Source organism: Uloborus diversus, chromosome 1, assembly GCF_026930045.1.
Source record: "Uloborus diversus isolate 005 chromosome 1, Udiv.v.3.1, whole genome shotgun sequence".
Taxonomy (NCBI): Eukaryota; Metazoa; Arthropoda; class Arachnida; order Araneae; family Uloboridae; genus Uloborus; species Uloborus diversus.
The window spans coordinates 56,045,267-56,063,570 of NC_072731.1; the positions used below are offsets into that span (position 1 = coordinate 56,045,267).

The 18,304-nt window shown below is 36.4% G+C and overlaps 1 protein-coding gene across 3 annotated transcripts in view; it reads left to right on the forward strand.

Annotated features, from left to right (window-relative positions):
• The window catches only part of LOC129229769 (smoothelin-like), a 112,557-nt gene that overhangs the window by 41,189 nt on the left and 53,064 nt on the right, over positions 1 to 18,304 (forward strand). For 2 of the 3 annotated variants that reach the window (XM_054864151.1, XM_054864157.1), the window contains exon 2: positions 17,278 to 17,360. In XM_054864151.1, coding sequence (XP_054720126.1) covers positions 17,295 to 17,360 — 66 coding nt within the window. In that variant the 5' untranslated portion in view covers positions 17,278 to 17,294. Of the gene's footprint in view, positions 1 to 15,450; positions 15,652 to 17,277; positions 17,361 to 18,304 lie in introns of those variants that run through there. The other variant, XM_054864143.1, reaches the window with a different exon arrangement.

Here is an 18,304-nt window from a genome sequence, read left to right on the forward strand (position 1 = left end):
ATTTTTTTAAAAAGTTCATGTAGTTTTGTTAAAAATTGACCATAGATCTTATAATTAAATACCTATTCCGAAATACTAATTCTAACCAATGGATAGGGTCCTATTTCATTGAAAGTCGTAGGTGTACGAACACTTTTGGGAGCCACTGTATATTTAAAAAATATGGAATTTTTTTTTGTTTCATATATCCTGTTAATGTTTTTATAACTCTTATAAGTTTTTACTTTGTTTTTATGAAATTTGATTCCGATACGACACGGTACACATCCCTTGATGAACATTATTTATCTCGAATAACACGGTTTCGATACAACACGAAACATGTTGACATTAATTTATGGTATGTACATGAATAAGCAGCTTAAAAAATGAGTAAAAAAAACTATTTATTAAGTCTCGTATAACACGGTTTCGGTACTACACGGAACGAATTAACCGTGTAATACGAGGAATACCCCTGTATACAAAAAAAATCTCAATGTGCCAGATTTTCAACTCTTGCCGAAAGTTTAGCATCGTCCATTGCAAATGGACGATAAGATTTTTTACTTTCTTCTATATCTAATATATAGAAGAAAGTATTGGATTCGTGCAAATTTTCGAATTTCGAATTTTGACGGATTCGAACGTTTTGAGGTGTGCTGAGTCCATTTCGACTATTTTTGGAAAATGTCTGTCTGTGTGTGTGTGTGCATGTATGTGTGTGTGTGTGTGTGTGTATGTCTGTGTGTGACCAGTTTTTTGTGGCCGCTCTACAGCAAAAACTACCGCATGAAATTGAACGAAATTTGGTACACATATGTGCCTCTATGTGAACTTGTGCCCATTAGTTTTTGGCGTGAATTCCTCTAAGGGGGGGGGAGCAATGGGACGTTTTTTGAGTTACGCGTGCTTGCTATTCCTCAGGAAGTAACTGGCGGAATCAAACAAAATTTGGTCCATATGTTTCCCGTAACAGGAGCAGGTGCTGATTCAATTTTGGTGTCAATAGCTCAAACGGGGGTTGAGTTATAGAACGTTTTTTGTCGTCAATTGTGACTGCTGTATCTCAAGAAATAACGAACGGAATCAAACAAAAATTTTTTGACAAGTAGCCCTTAGTGGGTATAAGAGCTGATTTTATTTTGGTGTCAACAGCTAAAAAGGGGGTAGCGCAATCGCCCGTTCTTTTTTTCCATAGTGAGTGCCCTATCTCAAGAAGTATTGCTACGTTCTGGTTGAAATTTGGAATATACAGTGGCTCCCAAAAGTGTTCGTACACCTTGAAATTTTGTAGTAAAACCAAAATAACGCAAAATTAAATTCGAATATGAAGTCCTTTTTTTTTCACACCATTCCTATGCCATTCTGAATAAAAGCCAGTAGTTTTTTCAAAATATTGCCAGATTTTATTTTTGAAATTTGTCAAAAACCGAAGAGAAAGAGAAAAAATACGACACAAAAGTCATCGTACACTGAAATATTTTCGAATAAATTCATGAATAAAATTATCATATGTGGTTTTTTATTTTTGCATTGTAATAACACTGTAAAATCATTTTCCGTTACTTTTTTGTCTATTTATAACCTAATATACTGCTTATTATTTTAAAATGGCAGGTATGCGTAGAAAACAACAAACACGATTCGAAATTTGATTTTTTTTCCCTCACAGTAGCCATAAATTGGTTTGAAATGTCTCTTAATTAGGTAATTTATAACATTCTGTAATGAAGTGCTTGATAAAATGCTTTGAAGACAAGAATCAGATCGAAAACAAGGTAAGAAAAGGTCAACTGGCAAAGTGAACAAAGCGTGATCGGACGTTTACAGTTTAAAAAAAATTATGAAAAATACACATTTGAGTGCTGAAAAAGTTTTTGCAGAATTGAATAAAACATTTTACGTTTAGTTTTCACCTAAAATTGTTCGCCAAGTTCTCCGATTAGCTGGATTAAAGGGGACCTCTTCCCGTAGAAATTTTCTCGTTCATACGAAAATCAGAAAGCTTACGCTTTTCGTCGCTAAATCAATGATAAATAAGCTCAAAACGCTTTGGAACAACGTCTTACTTATAGATGAAAACAAATTCAACATTTTGGGTTAAATTATTGTATAATTGTAAATAGAAGAAAAAATGAGGAATTTAAACTTAAGAACTTAGCTGGATCAGTTAATCAGAACGGTGAAGGTGTTCTTGTGTGAGGGTGCATTACAGCATCAGGACATGGAAATTTGGACTTTTTTGATGAAATAATGAATCATGCTGTTTGTTTAAATATTTAAAAAAACAATTTTAAACATTTAGCCCAAAATTTGATAATCGGAAACAACTTTGTTTTTTATCAAGATAACGATAAGAAGAACGCGTTTGCGTTTGGTGCCTCAAAAATTGTCTTAAGCTTAGAAATATCTCCTCCATCACCAGATTTAAACTTAATGGAACATATTTGGAGATATCTGGTAGCTAGATTACGAAAATACACCTTTGAAACGAAAAGCGAACTAGAAACAGTAAGACTCGAAGTGCAGCTGAACACTTAGTCAGAAATTGCACAAAAAAATGAAGAAAAAACAATGAAATCTATTCCCAGACATATAAAAGCTGCTGTTGATACGGCATGATATTCTACTACATAATAACTTTGTAAAAATTTAGATTATTTACTAATTTTTTGACCTTTTTTCAAAGTGTACGAAGACTTTTGTGAGATAAAATTTCCTGCACTTTTTGGTTTTTGATTTTTTAAAAATTATGTTTTAATTTTTTATTAAAAAATTTCATGTAGTTTTGTTTAAAATATATCATAGATCTTATAATAAAATACTTATTCCAAAATATTAATTCTAACCAATGAATAATGGCCTATTTCATTGAAAGTCGTAGGTGTACGAACAACTTTTGGGAGCCACTGTATGTGAATCCATACGTAAACAGGCTTTGGTTCAATTTTGACTCCAATCGCTCCAAGAGGTGTTGATTTTTTTTTTTTTGCGAATAAAAATAGTTTTATTAATGCAACAATAAAAAAGATAAATCGTAATAGATTGTCGTATGCGTATTTCTCGTGATTTTAATTGTATGGAAATGCCACGGAAATATAAGTTCGTTGCTTGAGGCACCTGGGGCCCTGCCACTTATCCTCTGGTGTGGTATGTTGATAGTTCCCCGGTTGGGGGCATGGCTTTATTTTGGCGCAGAAGATGGTTGCGTGGACGTACGAGAGATGTGGCTTCCTCTAACGGGAGTACCATAATGGTTAGCCGAAGGCTCTTCAAAGTAAATTTCAACTAAAGTTCTTCTTTAATTAAATAAGTTTAAGAATTTTTTTTTTCGCTTCCTACATATTTTTTTAAAGTTTTATACTTTTTTTCCCCGTGGGGGATTTCTAGGCTATTTGAATGAATAAAAATAAAATAAAATTAATACAATGATAAAATGTTGATAAGAGATTTAAAAAGAAAATAGTGAAATGAAAATAGATAGGAGCATGCTCCCAGCCAGAGTGTAGCACAATAACTAGAGTCGAAACGAGGTATGAACCCGATAAGGGATTCAATCAGCCCGTTTCGAATTTGAAACTAAGCTAGCAGAGCGCGAGGCCTGTGAGACTTTGCCGGATCCAATGGATCGTAATTTGGAAGGATGTTAAGTAGTGGATTGCTAACACGGGGATGTTGTAGTGAAATCTCTTGGCGAGCTTTTTGCAAAAGTTGTGGAGCGTCGGGGTGCCAACCTCTTCCACCAGCTTGTCCGTACGGACGTACCAGGGAGGGTCGCACGCCGCTCGAACCATCACTCTCTGCAAGTTCTCAACTCTGTTAAAGTTAGAGATTGCAGAAGTCGCCCATATGGGCGCTCCATAGGTAATAATGGGTCTTAGGCAGGACTTATGAGCAGTTTATTATCCGTTGATAAAACGCTTTTTTTGTGCAGGAGACAATTTAGTGGTTTTTTGGAAGTGAGGTACTTCTTGCGTACCTCTTCAATGTGAGGTCGCCAGGTTAAATTACGGTCGAACGTTATGCCTAAATATTTCGCCCGCTGAGACCAATCAATCGGGTCGGTATAAAGATGCAGTTTAATAGGAGGGAGCTCAGTTGTTCTTGTAAAAAAGCAGGTAGCTATACTTTTGTTGGCATTAACTTTCATTTTCCAAGTCCTTAGCCAGATATCTAGATGTGTTAAGTGGTTTTGAATTGCTGAAAAGGCTTGATAAAGTCCCTGAGCGGAGGCTAGTATGCAGGTGTCATCTGCATAAATGGCAAGATGCGTGTTGTCCATGTGTGGGATATCGTTCGAGAAAATTGAGTAAAGAGTTGGGCCTAAGAGGCTGCCTTGGGGGGGGGGGGAGGCACCCCGGCCCGTATGTGTCTAGGTGTTGAGAGAGTTTCTCTCACTCGAACGATAAAGTGCCTATTCATAAGATAGGAGCTGATAATGTTTATGAGTGCATGAGGTAACCCAAGGTGTATAAGTTTGTAAATTAGCGCATCAATCCAAACCCTATCGAATGCCTTCGCTATGTCAAGGAAAAGCCCGATGGTTTTCTGATGATTTTTTTCAGCCTCTCTGATTAGTTCTGTGACTCTAAGTAGTTGGTGGTTTGTAGAGGAAGCCGAATTGTTCAGCTTGTATGATGTTGTGATCCGCAAGAAAGTCAAGAAATTTATTGAGAATGCAGAATTCAGTAATTTTGGAGAGAGCAGAGAGCAAGCTGATTGGTCGGTATTCCGACGGCTCCGCTGTTGCTCTTTCCTTTTTACTTTCTTCTATATCTAATATATAGAAGAAAGTATTGGATTCGTGCAAATTTTCGAATTTCGAATTTTGACGGATTCGAACGTTTTGAGGTGTGCTGAGTCCATTTCGACTATTTTTGGAAAATGTCTGTCTGTCTGTGTGTGTGTGTGTGTGTGTGTGTGTGTGTATGTGTGTGTGTATGTGTGTGTGTGTGTCACGTCTGTGTGTGACCAGTTTTTTGTGGCCGCTCTACAGCAAAAACTACTGCATGAAATTGAACGAAATTTGGTACACATATGTGCCCCTATGTGAACTTGTGCTCATTGGTTTTTCGCGCGAATTCCTCCAAGGGGGGTGGAGCAATGGGACGTTTTTTGAGTTACGCGTGATTGCTATTCCTCAGGAAGTAAATGGCGGAATCAAACAAAATTTGGTCCATATGTTGCCAGTAACAGGAACAGGTGCTGATTCAATTTTGGTGTCAATAACTCAAACGGGGGTTGAGCTATAGAACGTTTTTTGTCGTCAATTGTGACTGCTGTATCTCAAGAAATAATGAACGGAATGAAGGAAAAATTTATCTGCAAGTAGCTCTTAGTGGGTATAAAAGCTGATTTTATTTTGGTGTCAACAGCTAAAAAGAGGGTAGCGCAATCGCCCGTTCTTTTTTTCCATTGTGAGTGCCCTATCTCAAGAAGTAATGCTACGTTCTGGTTGAAATTTGGAATTCACTTTGTAATTAATTCAAGCAAGGCTTTTAAAATAACTTTCAATTTTCGCTCTTTGCATTGCTTTTGCAATAATTCAGACATTGAGATGTTCGTCAAATTTTTGCATGTGTAATTTTGTTTTTGTTGGGAATATTGCTTCCTCGTCAAGCATGGGGGGGGGGGGGGGGGGGGATCAGAAAAAAAAAGAAAAATATAGAAGAAAGTTTCGTGATGGCCACAACATACTAGTTTGGAATAGTGATTATTATAGCAGTTTTCCACTCCTGCGGAAAGTGACCCAACTCGAATATTTTGTTGATGAGTTGGGTAATATAGAAAATAGTACGAATTGGCAGGTTTTTAATTAGAGAGTTGGTGATTCTATCAAGGCCTGGACTTTTCTTTTTCTTACACTTTTTGACATAGCTTAGAACATCTGAGGGCTGAATCTGAAGGGTGTTGCTAGCGTGTGGAGTTGTGAAGTAATTGTGTAGTGTGATGTTAACAAGTGATTCAGTTTCGTCATGTCTGGTGTTGTTAGGTGTGAACTGCTGTTCGAAATGATCGGCAAAAAGTTCTGCCTTTTCAATATCAGTCACAGCAGTTACAGTTTGGCCTCCTGGAAGGGTTTTGCCTTTAATGGGCGGAATGTGTCTATACGTCCCCCGATGCCGTTTGACGGCTTTCCAAATGGAAGTGTCGTCTGCAGTAAGGGAGGAAATATACTGAGTCCATGAGTCATTTTTGTGCCTTTTAATTGCTTGTTTAACTAGCTCCTGTGCCTTATTGAGGTCGGACTTGGAAGCAGGATCCCTGCGGAGTTGATAAGTTTTTCGTAGCTGATTTTTTGACCTAATTAAGTTTCTGATGTGGAGGGGGAGCTCCTTAGCATAGCTTTGCTTTAAAATGGGGATGGAGGTTTTGGAATGGATATTAATAATGGTATTAGTTAAATTGTGAACAGAAGAATCGAGCTCAGTCCCAGTATTGATGTCCTGAAAATCAAAGTGAATGGAGTTCAGGAGTTTACGAAACCTGAGCCAATCAGGTTTCGAGGCATGTGGAAGTGCAGTATTCACTGTAACCGTGTCAAAGACAAATTTGACTGGGTTGTGATCCGAGGAGAGCTCTGCAAGCGAAGTCACCTCGCAACTGTAGGGAAACAATTTGACCATCCCAAAGTCAATAGTAGATGCGCTGGTCACAGTGATACGTGTAGGTGTGGGAGGAGCTACGATGGTAATTCCTGCCTTTTGAGCAAAGTGAAAAATAGTTCTACCAGTGGCGGTGGTTCCATTGCAGCCCCAGAAGGTATGGTGTGCGTTAAAATCTCCGCAAACTATTGTGCTATGAGGGTATTGAAAGACTGCTTCTAGATCCCGAAGGAGCTTCGAGGCTTTTTCTTTCGCCCTCATGTGTCTGAGTGTTAGGCCATACGCAGAGACAATCGTGATGGGGCAAAAGTCTTTTGGTGCAATTGTGATAGAGGTAGCTTCAAGTGCCAAAAGGCTTGGTGTTAGGTTCTGGTGGTGTGGAATAGAGCTCTTAACATAAATTAAGGTACCCCCCCCCCATGCCCTAGTATAATTATTTTGATCTGGAAGTCGATCATTGCGGTAAAAGTTATAATTGGGGATCCCAATCCCACGATTGATTGGTCTAAGATGCGTCTCTTGCACACAGATAATATCGGGCGCTTGTTCATAAACAAGCTGCCTAAGTTCAGTGATATTGTCGAGCAGCCCGCAGGCATTCCACGACAAAAGAGAAAGACCGAGGGGGAAAGCCATTATGTGCGCTGAAATAACTCATCACTTTCCATGAAAGCTTGGAAAAGAGCCCAAAGTTTATTGATAGGGTCAGATTGTTTTCTAATTTCAGCCAGAACCAGTTTGATAGTTTTAATGATGGCAGGGAGGTTCAGAACTTTGAAAAAGTCCAAGATCTCCTTAATGGAGTCCCATGTTCCGGCAGCTTCCGAGAAAGCACCGGTTGATGGTTTGCGACGAGGCTGCTCTGGGGCCAGAGTGCTCACGTCGCTAGCAGAGGTGGCTTGAGCCGCTCTGTTTGAAGCTCCTCGGGGTCATAAAACAGTTCTCGGAGCTGTGGTTAAACTTCTGGCATCTGTGACACTGAGAAGGCCCTTTCCTAGGTTTATATGCCTCCACAGTGACATATGTATATAGAATGTTGGTCAAGTCAAAGATTTTTTCAACCCCTTCAGTGTGTGATAGGTGAACTTGAAAAATCGGCAAAGGAGTGGAACCCTTTCGCACAAGCTGCGCGACCTTCTTAACTCCGTAGCCAAGCTCTTCAAGAGCCCTCTTTAAATCATCTTTATCCGTTGTCAATGGCAATCCCTTAACAACAATTTTGACAGGGCGATTATGTTTAGCCAGCTGTACGTAATGCTGTATCTTAGTTCGGAGCAGGTACTCCGAAATGGCTCTGTGATCGTCAGAAGTCGCCGGAAAAATTCTGGCAAATTCTCCGGAAACCTTTACTTTGAACTCAGCTTGAGTCTCTGTTTTAAGCCCAGTGACGAAGTCCCTGTATTCTTTTGGGTACACGGCTAGTATGGGTTTGATTTTAGGAGGGACGGTTGCGACAACCTCCTCTTGTGTATCCATGTCTGGGTCAGACAAATCGGTGGAGATCCCCCCACCCTGGCTAAGAGCATTGAACATGTTTCCAATCTTTAAGGGTTGAACCTTCTCATTCTTTTTAACCTTGCAGGTTTTTGTAGGACTCTGAAACCCGCCTTCAGTAGATTTTCTCTTTTGATACGGCACTGTGGCCTTAAAGTTATGGGGGTTTTTTGCCTGGCAGATTTGTCATGCTATGGTACTCCCGCAGAGTAATGAAATTTGGGTTTTTACCCTCTTCATCCAGCGGGAACTTCACCAGCATTATTTCGGCCAGACGGTTCATCTTCTTGACCCAAGGGGCCCAGGCGTTGGCGTCCAAAATCAGTCTCTTTTCATTCATTAAGGAGCATAGGTTCAGAAGGTAGTGGTCAGCTTCATCAGAAAGCCCTTTAAGTTGGCAGTAGGCATGTAAATGCCAATCGGTAAATTTGCAAATCTCGCTGGTCAACAGCGTCACTCCAGGAGGTGGATCAGAAGTCTCTTGATGCAGCGCACTCGGCGCGGCAGTTTCTGTTTCTTGCATAGCAATACTTCTTGCTTGCGAAATTTTTAAGCGTTGAAAAATAGCTCAAAAAATCAAACGAAATCTGGAAAAATTCCAGTTGTGTAAAACAAAATGATGTTAACAAGTTACATCATTTGAAATGATACTTTTCGGCTCTTATAAGCACACCATTACATGAAAATAAGACAAATGAAAATCGTTGTTCCACAATCAATCACAAAGAAATGGCGAATGATTTCAAATGAGTATGGAAATGATCGGAAATATTATCTCAATGATTTAAAATTTTTAACTGTTGCCATCTTATGTTTGTTAATAAATAAAATATTTGTAATTCAAGTAAGGCTTTTAAAGTAACTTTCAGTTTTCGCTCTTTGTTTTGTTTTTACAATAATTCAGACATTGGGATGGTCGTCAAGTTTTTGCATGTGTAATTCGCAACTCCAACGAACTATAGGGGGCACTGAAGTCACTGTCTAATGGCGGAATTGAAAACTACAACAAACGCACATGGTAACGAAGAAAATGCTAAAAGTGTTGTGATTTTTGTTGTAATGTATGATTTTTTCGCTTTATTCTTTTAAAATTAATTTTCAAAGTCTTGTGGATATTCTGGCCCACGTAGAAAGAAATGAGAATTCAAGAAACATTACTAAACGTCAAAGATTCATGCAAACTACGTAGTTCGTAGTTCTAAGCAGCTATTTCCACGATGTTGAATTCGATATTTATCAATTCTTGATAAAACTAAATAATAATTGTGGCCTGACAAGAATAACAATTAATGCTAGAAAATTCAATGTGACATTACAAATTGTTATCGAAAGAAGATGATACTTTTTTGCCTTGCTTGGCTAGCGCTTATTTTTTTTTCCATTTGTAGTTGAGTTATTTCTCTCGAATTCCCGAATCGGTTCATTTAAAAATTTTCTGTTTCGATTTTTCTAATTTCTGAGTTACGATTTAATTGTGTCATGTTATGCAAATCATCAACAAAATTCTCACGGATATATGGTGGTAGTTTTCTTTTCAGTTGATTGACCATTATTTCCTTTCACTTATCGAATTCTGTAATCTTACTACCATTTTATTCCACTCATGATAAAAATTAAAAATGGTTTAACTAAAAACGCGAAATCTCGCCAAGGCTACTTTGCTCGCACAATACTAAAAATTAATAACCCTAAACAAATTTGGCGAAACCTTTCAGCTGAGAATAAAAGGAATAAAGTAAATTCTTTCTCGGTTATTCATTTTGTTCTACGATAATATATTCAAGAAAATATTTTGCATACTGTCCATTCCAACTAAATGCTGCTGTAAAATATGGTAAGTTTAATTAATTTAAGATTAAAAAAACCCCCATATTCTTACAAATTCATACAAAACAATAAAAAATTTTACCTGGTATAACGTTATCCAATTTTGTTAATCCAGAGTTTTCTTGTTTACGCTTCCACCATTTAATACTTTTGAGAAGCTTAGAAGCTTTCGAAATTATTTTGAGAAGCTCGAGAATACTACTAAGGGACGAATTAATTTCTGTTGTTGAAGGCGTTCTTAGACATGTTGAATGCGTTACTCAGAACAAACTGACCGCGTTTACGTCAACAGACACACGTGATGCGCAACGTGGCAATGTTTTAGGTGCAGACGCAGTTTTATAAATCACCGCAAGGTAGCGTATTCGAGCGCTGGAGTTCCGAATTTAGTTTTTGTTAGGAATATTGCTTCCTCGTCAAGCATGGGGAGGGATCAGAAAAGGAAAAATATAGAAGAAAGTTTTGTAATGGCCACAACATACTAGTTTTTTTTTTTTTTTTTTTTTTTTTTTTTTGAGATACCTACTTTTGCAGCCATACGCTTCAAATGGCAGTGACACATTGCAATTGTTACTTTTTCAATGATGCATCCGGTGATAGACCGCCCTTCTTGGGAAATGCAGTCAGTCATTATCTCTGTTTTGGTATGAGAAACGTGTTTCTCGTAAATTCATCGATTTCAAGTTTTCAATTTCTATCCATTCAATTAAGCAGATTGGCTCGATTCTTTCTTGGCTTCCGCATTAGTTTGCAGCGTAGAATAGGGTGGTTTCCAAAATTTTAAAAGCATTTTTTTCTGAAAGAGCATGCTTAAAAATATAGGATCTGACCATTTTTTAAATAATTTGATGAAGTTTAATATTTTTAAAAAATTACTTAAATCGGTACGCTTTCATTGTTTACGTTTCTGTCGTGTGACATCACAAATGATGAAATGCCATTTAGTGTTGCCATTCACGGAGAAAAATATTTAATTCGCATCTTTACTCACGTGTATTGGCAACGATACGGTTGATAGCAAAGCGTAGAGCGCAATATTTAATTCGCTTCTTGATTATCATAACGTGGAAACGTGGTAGAAAGATGCGCCAATTTGCATCCTTTGTGACGTCATAAAGACCACGCCTTGTTTTCAAAATCGGACATTTAAAAAAATTAAAAAATAACTTTTGGGAAAATGAAAGTATTTTCTGGGTCCATGTTATTTTTTTTACTCATTCTATCAATTTCAGTGACTAAAAGTAGTACTTTTGACTGAAGGAAACAACCCCATTGATTAGTGGGTGCTGGTGTTTACTTAAATTTAATATTTTCTCCTAGAATCGCATTTTGGATGAACCTTCGTAGTTGGTGAAATGGCCCTGTCGACAAAGTTATGTACGTCAAAGAGCATACGCCAAAAAAATGAAGTTAAAAACATGCGCAAATGTGTGCTTTGCTTCATTAAAGTCATGAGAAATGCATGGAATTGACAGAGATGAAAAGGGGGATTTGTTTTCAGTGTGGAAAAAATGCAGATTTTCATTTTGGCCAATTAACGTTTCTTTTCTCGAGGGAAAAAAACATTTGCAAACGAGTTATTTTTATATTGATGACAATCACTTCCCATTACAATTTACAAATTTTCAAACTCTGAAAACGGAGGGCTATGTCACTTACCCTAGCTGGCGATGCACAGTGAGCAAAATCACCGATTTAGGTGGACAAAAGTTATGTGAAAAATTAATGATACATGTTTCAAATATTACTACTGATTAGTGCTGTAAGGCAGAAATTTATATAATAAACCCCGAAAGTTGTTTCTTATTTACAAATACCTACTAGCTAGTCAGCAAGTTTGAACAGCTGCCTTATCCTGTCTTAATAATAAAGCTTCTTAGTTGTTTATGATTCGTTCTGCTGTGCGATTCCCATCACAATAATCAATCTTCAAATATAAGTTGTTTTTTTTCATACGTTTCGTTTTGCATTACGGATGCCCGTGTTTCCTGAATCATGGATGTTTTTGAAGAAGGTAAGTGCCTAGTAAATTATTCGATAGTAAACGAAAAAAAATTGCCACGGTCACGAGCGGTCACGATAAAAGTGGTATATTTGGAAAGCTAATAATGTCTTGTTTTTAAGATTCCATCCCCCCCTTTTTTTCGATTTTTTTCGATTAAACTTCAAAATTTCATTGCAGGTATAACTATTAAGATTCCTAGAACGCAGTTTTTTGAGAAATGGAGGGCATTAGCGAAGGAAGATCATCACGACGGGTTGGTGAATTTCATTATTGAAAATTACGGACAAGATGGTGACGAATTAGACAAAAAATTGCTAAAGCGAGCGGTAATGGAAGTGTCCAGCAATATCTCCAAAAAGTGGAAGAAGGCATACGGAAAAATGGACGTTTTCAACAAATTATCTTGGCTAGACAAGTCGGATTTCGAACTAAAACATCTCGGATTGTAGTTGTGAAACCAAATGTTTCTCATCTTCCTGGTCGACCGGAAAAAAGCTTTTCTGAATCGAGTGATAGGACCAAAAAAAGGAAAATCAGAGAATTATTGAAAGAAGGCACAGAACAACTGGCCTATGATGCACAAGTTTCCCTATACAGTTCTGGCAATCGCAAAACAACGAGGCAAATTAAAAATGTGTCACCGTCCTCGAGTACACCTTCATCGAGTAAACCTTCAGGTTGTACAAATGCTAGATCCTTAACACACGATGAGGCATTGGCATTGTTTTTAGACTGTAAGTTAACAAAGGCTTCTTACTGTTTGTTGAGAGAGCAAGCTGATCATATTGGGCATAACTTATATCCCCCTTACTACAAAATTCAGCAGTCAAAAAGATCTTGTATCCCTGAGCAAACTGAGATATCTGAGACGAGGGCGGAAGTGTCGCATCAAGCAATGATGAATATTTGTTTGTGTTTACTATAGTTCCAATCAATCTGCGCCTTAGCAATAATATCCACACATACGCATAGAAAAATAATGTCCCGGGTTCAACGAGATTTTGTCGCCCCCTTAAATTTATGTTCCTTAAAGAAACAACCTCATTGATTGTTTCTGAAACTGATAGCGTCAAAGAAAATATAAAAAAATTATTTCCTACTACATTTTTTGTTAACGGGACAGAAATATCCATCATGCATGATTTGGTATTAACGATGGTGGATGGCAAAGTTTGCAACGCTTTGACAAATACCAAATCAAGTCAGACGTGTTTCATTTGCTCAGCCACACCTAAGATTTTGAAAAATCCTACCGCAATGCTTCCACCAGATAGGGTAGAAAATTAGTTATGGCCTATCAACATTACATGCTTGGATTGAACTTTCGAATTCCTTCTACATTTGTGGTATCAATTAGACATAACGAAAAAGATAGTGAGGGATGTAGAAGATAAACAAATGGTTGCTTTGAAGAAAGCAGAAATTCAAAATCACTTCAAAAATCAATTAGGGTTAATTGTTGATCAACCCAAGCAAGGGTTTGGCAACACAAATGATGGTAATACGGCTAGGAGATTTTTTAAACATTACTCCGTCAGTGCTGCTATCACGGGGTTACACGAGACGATTATTAGAAGGCTTGGAGTTATTCTACAAGCTCTTTCGTCTGGATACGAGATTGATATCCCCAACTTCGAAATATACGTCTCTGATACTAAAAGCCAGTACGTAGATCGGTATTCGTGGTACGAAATGACACCAACTGTGCACAAAATTCTGGAGCATAGTTCCCTCATTATTCAGCATCACTTGGTGCCTATTGGTCAGTTAAGCGAAGAAGCTCAAGAGGCCAGAAACAAGGACTGCCGACGATTTAGAGATCACCATACAGGAAAAACATCTAAGGTTGACACCAATGCAGATCTTCTAACAATGCTTTTAGTTTCGTCTGACCCAATTATAGCCAGTTATCGTAAACCTATTAAAAAACGATCCGACTCGATGACACCTGAATTTCTTAGTTTGCTGTCAAACACCGCTGCCAACAGCAACGACCAGCTGTCAACCTTGGCTATTTCCGCTTCTGATACAGACTTAGACTTAGGCTCAGACTCAAGAGAAAGCAGTGAAACATAAAAAAAATGTTAATTTTGTTTTAAATATGTTTATTGCTGAAATTTCGAGTTTAAATAGTTTCTTGTTACATGTTCATAAAACTTATAAGAAATTATTATTAGGTATTTTGTGATATAATTATCGTAATGGAGTATTCATGTATACTTATTGTTACATTTTCCAAGATGAACTTCCTAAACAAACGAAACATGTTTGTAATACAGATATTTTGTACTGCTTACCAATGTAAAAAAGTTAGGAATTTTTTTTTTTCTAAAATTTGTATAATATTGTCATTATGTAGTTTGTTTCGAAGGAAAAATTTTGGTGTGCCACCCAGCAGCAGGATCCTTGAATAATTTTGTTTAAACATAAATATAGTTTTTTTTATTCATAAAGAGTTTTTTCGGTTCTATATGTATTTTCGATTTTTCCAATTTAATGTTTTCATTCCAATAAAAAATTAGATTAATAGCAAAGTTAAACAGTTATTTCGTTGCCATTATTTGATGCTAACTTCGAATTGTATAAGATTATACGAAAAAAGCAGTGACATAAATGAATCCGCCATGGAGAAATACACACAGATACATTAGGATCTAAGATAAATGAGTAATTTGTTGATAGAAACCATGAATATCGTAAAAACGGATGCACTTTAGCAAAAATAAACTGAAGAAATGACTTCAGCATGAAAAAACAAATGGAAATAGATGAGACATGGGAGTTGTATCGCAAAACTGAATTTTGTCCACCGAAATCGGTGATTTTGCCCACTGTGCGATGTGGATCAGAGGTAAGTATTTGGGAAAAATAGACTTTTTATGTCAAAGAAATCTGAAATTTGTGCAGTTGGAGGTTGTTATTTCTAATTTTACTTTTTATGCACAAAGGTATTAGTTTAACTTGTTCAAAAACTGATTTTGGAAACCTTGGACTTCTTTTAAGGAAGGAAACGGTCCTTGTAAACCTTAAACTTGATATCAAAAAACACCGTTTTTTCGTCATAACCATTTCATAATGAACCTCATCCGTGTTACGATTCTTTTTCCCAGCTTCGAAAACACATTTTTTCCCCACTCCTGTCTCTCGGTGTCACCGCTAAAAATATTTCCTTCCTCCTATCGCTTCTGTTTATTTATACTAAGTCTCTCAGACTGCCTGCCTCTTCCTGGTGCATCCACAAATCATTAGATGAAGAAACACGATTACAGAGAAAGCTGCGGTTAAGTCATATTAGGCGTACAATAACCCGCCGTGAGGATTTCGTGGAAGGTTTTGGAACGGTTGTTGAAAGATTTCGAGTTCTAGAAAATCCATTTTTTTTTCTCTCTGTCTTCTCAAATCATTGGTTCCGAAATGCATTCAACACATCCATTAAAATAAATTTATACTCCCACTTCCTGGAAATTGAAACCCTTGTTGAAATAGTTTCGAATTCTTGCTGACTGTTACGATTCGTCTGCTGGTGTGTTGTGGGTAAAAGGCGGAGTGGGATAACGATTCAGTGTATCCAAAGCTTCAGTCAACTTTGTCTCTGAAGCTAACAGCTAATTGTAGGGATATTTTTTCTAGTTAGCTTTTTATCTCGAGTAATGAAATTTTCTTAAGGTGCTAAAAATTGATTTTTATCTAAAATGAATTGCCTCCTTTATGAACAAGTACAAGTCTCAAGCACAAAGGGTGAGTTAGACAAAACAGAGTTTTTCCTTACATGACCCGATCCGAAAGTTATTTTAACCAAATTTTCAAAAGCATTAATCATCCCCCCCCCCCGAAATGATAAAAATGTCAAAAAACTTAAAAGATAAATCTTTGCTTAACTAAAAAATAATATTTTTTAATATAAAACTAAAAGAACCTGTTTGTTAGTTTTAGAGCATGAGTGTTCAGTAATTATTTCTATCTACGATAATCACTGCTCTGTATAAATTTCGCTTTCAAACCAGTAACTGTAACTTAAATGCAGAAGTAAGTTTTTTCTTCCTTGTGAGTTGAAAATGTTGATGCGTGCTATCAAAATATGTCAGTTTGCCCTCTTGTGCAATTTCTCAAACTTGGATAAAAACGTACATTTTATTCCAAGATGCAGTTGGCTCTCTGTTTAACGACTTTCAAGGGACCACAAAAAATTGTCCTTAAGTAGAAATCGTCCTTAAATAGAATGCTTTTAACACTATAGTGAACCATTTTGGACCGTGAAAAGCAGTCGTTAAATAGAGAAAGTCGTTAAATAGAGTATCGTTGAGAGCCAACTGTATATTTATTTAATAATTTCTTCTTCGCTTCATTTCTTTTATCTATACTCACGATCATTTATTTTATTTTCCTTTATTCTTATTCGTCAATTAGATTCGAGAAGACATCACCTTTCGATTTTAACGCCAAACGAAAAAAAGAGAGGTTGGTATAAGTTGGAAATGGGATGTAATTGTTTGTGGCATCATAGCTACTAAAGGGATGAACCGATTTTATATATATATATATATATATATATATATATATATATATATATATATATATATATATATATATATATATATATATATATATATATATATTAATAAAAAGTATCTCTTAGACGTGGGGGGTCGCTCGCTAATTTTCCAAATTGGTATACAACGGGTGGATTGGTTCTACTAAACATAGCTAAATTGGTACTGATTACCACCCCCTCCCCCAACGTTCATTACCATATTCAGTAAACTTGCCTATGCATGAATTTGAAGCTTTTACTTTCATCTTAATTTCTATCCAATTTTTCTACTATTTTCTAGGGGAGCCCGCCTAGCGGGTTTCATGGCGCAGACTACGCCATTGAAATTTTTAGGAGTGGGGTGTTTTTCAAGTTTTGGGAGGTATTTTTCTTTTTTTGGGGGGGGGGCGAGGTCTCGCTCTTGGGGAAAGTGTTTGCGGTATTTAGGGGGGTGCGCTCTCGCTCTTGAAGGGAATGGGCACCCCTGAATTTTGGTGTGTGTTTCTATCTCTGAATAAGAAATAAAGGTTTTTGCCTAGGCCCTCAAGAACTTATTCTGATTAAACTCTTGTTCAAAATATAATTTTTAGTTGGGATAAGGTGCTTTTTTAAATACTGGCTGAAATTCATCTGAAAATTAGTAGACTCTAATTTCAAAAAGTGAAGATATTATTAAATAATATGTTCCAAGTTTTGCAAAATGATTAGTTTTCCCGAACACTGGGGAAAAAATTGCAACTACTTTCGCAGGAAATTAATTCAAGGTTCTCAGAATTTTTAACCAATATGCATAGCATTTATTTGCACTAATATCACTTATTTTGATATTATAGGTACAAAACTTGCGAGTATGGCAGAAGTCGTTAATGGAGTTAATTTATCCACATTGTCATCTGAAGAAGAACTTTACAAATTGGTGAGTGTTTCATTTTCTGCAAATATCTCTCTCTATTTACATTTTTCGATATTCTACTCTTCTTCGAACTTCGTTTCTGTATTCCATTTGGAAAAAAAGCTTTAAAATGTTGAAAATGCTGCGAAAAAAAATGTAAGAGAAGCTACTGCTTTTCACCTGTTCTCTTAACAATTATTGCATTAATATTATATAGAAAACTTAAAAGAGTTCAAATTTTATTTCATAATGTAATTATTAATTAAAGATCAATGTGAAAATTATTTCTTTTATTTAGTATTTCGCCGCACTCCGTTTAGCTTGTCGTAAGGTTTTACTTGGGCGCTACAATGAAATTTGTTTTTCTAAGCCGGATGCTAGAGATAAAGGAAGAGTAAAATAACTTACGAAATTAGAAAATTTATTTTCGTAAAAATTAATTTTTTACGAAGTAAGAAAAAGCAATGAAGAAAGGGATCACATTTTTCGCAATCAAGATTAAAATAGAAACTTTTCAAAGGGGAAGCAAAAAAAAAAAAAACCTTTGGAGAATAATATAAACACGCGCAAATAGTTTCTCCTCTACCAAAAGCATAGTTATTGAAAAAATATCACGGAAGTGCGAAAATAACGCTTTCAAAAAAAAAAACATAACTTTAGAATAAAGGCAACAATCTTCAACAAGTGTATTAGTAAATAACAGAATTTTTTAAAAAATACCAAGCGCTTTTCATAATGCACTCAAAAGGACAAAATAACTTTTCTAGGTCAGAAAGGACAATTTAAGAATTCCTGTAGTTTTCGAAAATTCCAAGAAAATGACACCACAAAGGAAGAAAAGTGCGGCTCAAGGCATTAAGAGAATTTCTTTCAATATCATTTTCTAGCTTTCAATCATAACTTTGAGTGCTGAAACATACATATTTTTCTTATTGGGGAAAGTTTGGTTTGAAATGACTAGAAATGCA